The 5,344-nt window shown below is 32.8% G+C and overlaps 1 protein-coding gene across 2 annotated transcripts in view; it reads right to left on the bottom strand.

Moving 5' to 3' along the window:
• LOC117175362 overlaps nt 1-2,921 on the bottom strand; it is a 6,921-nt gene extending 4,000 nt beyond the window's left edge. The window contains exons 1-4 of one of the 2 annotated variants that reach the window (XM_033365078.1): nt 2,788-2,921; nt 1,581-1,967; nt 1,374-1,503; nt 402-931 (exon numbers count right to left, since the gene is read on the bottom strand). In XM_033365078.1, coding sequence (XP_033220969.1) covers nt 402-931; nt 1,374-1,503; nt 1,581-1,967; nt 2,788-2,827 — 1,087 coding nt within the window. In that variant the 5' untranslated portion in view covers nt 2,828-2,921. Of the gene's footprint in view, nt 1-401; nt 932-1,373; nt 1,504-1,580; nt 1,968-2,267; nt 2,386-2,787 lie in introns of those variants that run through there. The other variant, XM_033365072.1, reaches the window with a different exon arrangement.
• Nucleotides 2,922-5,344: the final 2,423 nt, after the last annotated feature.

A 5,344-nucleotide genomic window follows, 5' to 3' on the forward strand; every position in this document is an offset into this window, starting at 1 on the left:
GGGCTAATGTTCAAGCCTGAGGAAACGCCTTAAGAAGAATGTCCAAATAGGGAAGAAGAAAGAAACGCTAAGAGAGAAAAAGAGGATAAAATGGCATAGAAAAAAGAAGAAACTGAGAGAAAAGAAGAAGAACTAAAAACGAAAAGTAAAGGAAAAAGAAACGCAAAAACTAAGATGTAAGAACGAATATAGAAAAAGCTCATGTAACAGTAGGAAAATTAGGAATGGTGACAATATTAATGCTGCAATGAAATATGGAGGATCAAATATAATAAAAAGGAAGAAAGGGAGGAAGGACGAATAAAACAACCGAGAAAGAACAATACAAAAAGGAAATATAAATAATGAAGGCAAAAATGAATAAGGAGAAAAAAAATTATAAAACCTACTCATTTCCTCACCATTTTTCACAGCAGCACAAATTTCGTCTAAACTCTGTCTCAAAACTTTGACCCTTTTTTCCTCACTGAATCGATCATTTTCATCCATGCAGAGATCCACCGTTTCATAAATCTTCTCCAAAGCATTTTTTAGGTCAACGTTGCTCAAACAGGTATCCTGAATCAAAGACTCTTGTTGTTCAGAATCAGTGATGCACATCAGTCTAGTCTTTAGGAAAATTCCTAGGTTTTCTTTCATCAAGATAATTAAATTCGTAGCATGAGTTTTTTTTATGTTCTCCAATGTCATGTTTGCGTTTAGGAGACATTTTTCCTGCAACTCTCCTTTAGTTATATTAAATCTGGCTACCTCCTCCTTTCGGATCGAAGAACTTCGTTTTATTGTAATTTTTTCTGGAATCACAGAAATGTTGTGGCATCCATAAAAAGTGTGGAAAGTTATCGAATCTGCAGCCTCTACGGCACTTTTCGTGGCATCTTTGCAATTCTTCATTGCTTCGAGTCTGCATTCGGAGTATTTTTGATAATCACTGGAAAAATTATGAAAGTAAGAAATGTAGTTGAGAAATTTTAGAACTCACTAATAAAATGCCAAAGTAACTGATTAGATAATTATTTACTAAATAGCCTACTTATTAACTAGCAGAGGTTTAACAATTAATTTAACGACTAATTCATTATCTATTTAAATGCTATTACAAGTATTAAAATATGAAGAAGAGAAACGACTGAGTACAAACTGAACTAGCTGCGAAACTAACAAATTAGCTGAGATAATTTATAGCTAACCATCGGATTATGTAACCAATGAACATCTTTTTTCTTCTATTTATAGAATCTCGTAAGGAGAATATAAAAGTGGCTGACTTCATACTAGCTAATAAAAAAATTGAATAATTTACTAAACTTTGATCTAACTTACTGTAAACATTAAAAAATTATACAATAATGATTTCACGTTCAGAAACTAACTTGCATTCTTTAATACTGTAGATGAAGGGCAAGGGAATAAACTGATCAGTATTATACTTCTCCTTGCACGTATCAATAGCAGCATTGGTGACTAGATTCAGACACCCTTCATCTGACGAGTAGGCATTACCTAAACAGAAAACATCTCCACTAATCTGAAATTCAACCTTAAATACCTGCCTAAAATGTCAAAAATATATATTTTACTATGTGTGTACTGTGCACAGAAAAGCTCCATCAACCTCGACGCCAAAGCCAGAAGTTTATCGTCCTTTAAATGATCCTTTTCGTCCATACAAAGCTGTGAAGATTCAACAAATTTTCTCAACATCTCCTTTAAAGCCGAGTCCTTGTTGCAGCGTTCTTGAACTAATTTATAGACATCTTCAGTGGAACTTGCTTCTTTTTTCCAAGTCATGAATCTCTCAGTTAAATTTAATGTAAACGCGATATTTTTAGCTCTGATATTCTCATACAATTTCTCCCCTTTTGCATCACACATTTTCTTCAGTTCACTTCGTTTCATATTCATTCTCTCTAGGGTGTTCTGCCGAACGGGCGGCATACTCCGAGATGTTACTGTCCCGAGCAGACCTACGAGGAAATTAATTTTTCATTATAGTAATTAAATTTTTTAATGTAAATATTAGCAACTTCTCAAATCCGAAGACATAACTAGAGTATTATAATTAAAATTGCTAGACTTTAAATTAATAGGATTAATTAAACACTTGTTTCGAAATCTCAATATAATAATGAGGCAAAATTTCAGTAAAAGCGTGTCAGATTTTTTAAATGCAGATTATTTGGTCTACAAGAAATTCGTAATGCAGTTTCTCACAATTTTTTTCACTCAAGAAAATAGTAAGCTTTATAGTCACTGCAAACACTTACAAAATAAAAACACCGAAATAGCAATTTTTAATAAATGTTCCATTTCTAAGTATCAAATTTTAATAGAAAAATGCACCAAGTTTGAATATTTTCACTATCAAATGAAGGTGCTGTCGACTGGTGCAATTTAAGCTAAATGACGATTTAGAGGAGCTCTTTTATACACCAACATGACTGATTCACAAATTATGGCAATTTTCTTATTGTGACATAATTAAGGTCACTAAAATTACGGGAGTATTTCCAACCGTAACTGAGACGACGTTATAAATTTATATAAAAGTGACATTTTTCAAATAATCATAAAGAAAAGGCTTGAGGATTTTTCGGAAATTTTTCTTATATCTAGGGATAGTATCTGCTTCCATAAAGCAAGAATACTATTGTATTCTAGCGTTTAAGTTTAAGCACAATTTATTACATATTAAATATTCAAGCTCAAACAATTTTGAACTTATCCTTAAATTGTGAAAAAAATGTAATCAATATGGAGGTCAAACGATTTAATTGATGTACTCACAGTTGATTAATATGCATAAAAATATGAAGTTTTTATCCATTTTTTGGGAAAATTATTACAAGTCTCAAGAAAACTATCTCTTGATCTGTCCGCTTTGACTGAGAAGAACGGGTGCACTGCATGTGCTGACTACTGATGCACGTAAATCGGTAATATGAAACCCATTATGTTATCAGCCGAGAAAGAAACATGAACTCTGAGTGATTCAGATTGTCTCGTTCCCGGTCTCCACAATCAATCTCGGATCCACGCTTAATAACAATTCAATAAAGTAATCAGTTATTGAAGATGTAGATTTCTAGGTGCTATAAAAACGCGTTAAACACTGATAATTTATGCTAAACTTGAAATTTTTCTCTCAATGCAGTGTTGTTTTGAACCAAAAAAGAGCCTGTCATAACGTTAACAAATTAAAAGACTGTAAATTTTGTATAAAATTTTTTTCTCAATAGTTCGCGCTGGGATGATCCAGTATATATCATCAGTCACAGGCGCACTTTTGTAATCCAATCAAGTGATCTGATAAGAGTAGCATGCCTAATTCGAGATATTGGGCAAAACCTGGTTTTTTATCCACTATCCAAGGGTTGGGTAATAGCCAAGTGCATGATAGAGGGACCTTAATCTTAAGGTGAGATCCGAACCACCAGAAGGTCAGTAGAAGTACATCGAAAAATGTCCACAGGCGCCTAACCACCTAAGCCACCGCAGCACAGACGGACAAAAAATATTATTGTTATTATTAGTGATAATAGTATATCATTAAACCAAATCTCTTTCGGGGTAAGTATATCTCGTTCTGGTTTAGCCTCGTTATACTACCGGGGATCAAGATAGGATGAATTTAAAAGTCACGTATTGCTTATTCACACTGCTCCTGCATTAGTCGCCGATCAATCTCCGTAGCAGTTACGGTACACACATAAACACTCAACCTGAATAATAAGCAAGTGAGATGATCCATACTCTGTAATCCAATGATATCCTCGATCTACTTCTGGGTGCCTTACTCTATATACACTTGCTTCGTAAAACGTTAACCAAGCATTCTTTCAATATGACCAAGCCATGCCAAACTTAGACTCTTATCAATGAGTCTTTCTACTACACCATATTCATTGAGAACTCAGATAACAGTGCTGGGGGTAATCACAGCATGCAAAAAACTGCAGATCGTCAAGGGTAAAGTAACAGATCACAAAATCTTCGTTTTACCCAGCCCTCTGCATCGACCACGTATGTGTATGGGGTAGTAGTTCTCTTACGATGCAGAGGGAAAATGTCTGAAACTAATCCAACAGGTGGCAGCCCGATCAGTTGGTCTGGCTTTTGCATTCAACTGCATGATAAAAAATCAAAAACAATTAAAAACTTAATGCTGATTACAAATTAAGGGAAAAAAGATTATGAAAAAATAAGAGGAAATGAAAATATTCATGAAAATATTCATGAAAATATTCATGAATATATGTAGTTTATTATGAATGAAATTTGATTTTGAGTGCAATTATAATTGTTGCCAATAAATAAAATTAATAATACATAAGAGCTTAGACAAATATGTTCGAAATAGAAGATCGGAAGAGTTAATAAAAAATATGGATCATTTCATGTCAGATTTACAGCAAATTTGTTTTGTATTGAAAACTTTTTGCCTTACTCTTGAAAGGAAAAAAATGACACGTATTTTTATTTTTTACTCTAATATGAAGAATTTCTTAAATATCGGGTTTTTATCTGTCGACCCAAAAAATCGGTTCTTTTTCAAACGTTTCGTAAATTGTCAAATTTTGTAACTAAAAAAATTGCATGATAAGAAAAAATAGTGCAATATGGTATACTTTAAAGTCCATTTTTGATGATTAAAAATTCTGTTTTTTAATCATTTGTTTGCCACCATTTTTTAAACAATTAGTATTATTTCTAATAGTGTGGCCCAAAAATATCAAAGTTTGAAGAATGCAATGGCGACATGGTAATTCGTATTCCTTTTAGAATAGAAAAAAGCCTAGAATAAAATTTAATCCATTTGTTGGAAATCTTGCGCTTCCTCGTCGAGGTTAAATAATGTTTAACTTTAAATATCGTCGTTGCTTTCGTGAATACAAAAAATTTTTGGGACAATATTGGCCTAAGCCATGAGGTTAAATACATAAAAGTTAAAAAGAATGTATACGGTACCAGTTTATTATTTTGACCAAATTTACAACCGTAGGTGTACCAAAAATCTTGAATTAACTTAACTGTTAACTTTAACATGAAAACTCGAAATTTTTCAGGATTGCGAAAAAATATTCTGCAAAGATAAAAGATAAAGATAAAAGAAAAATCTATTTCTGAGCCGAAGTATTGCTGAATCAAGGCCAAAAAATGTTGCCTAAAAAAAGTCACGTTTATTTGAGGAAACAGATTTGGAAGTTTACAGTATCAAAGTGACACTGACCACAAAGTGGAGCTTATAACACAGGCCCACAAAAAAAACAAAAGTGTCTGTGCAATTGACCAGACCTATATATTCTTATGTATTTTTCGACGCTGAATCCGAATTTGCAATAAA

The sequence above is a fragment of the Belonocnema kinseyi genome, chromosome 1 (assembly GCF_010883055.1).
Source record: "Belonocnema kinseyi isolate 2016_QV_RU_SX_M_011 chromosome 1, B_treatae_v1, whole genome shotgun sequence".
Classification (NCBI taxonomy): domain Eukaryota; kingdom Metazoa; phylum Arthropoda; class Insecta; order Hymenoptera; family Cynipidae; genus Belonocnema; species Belonocnema kinseyi.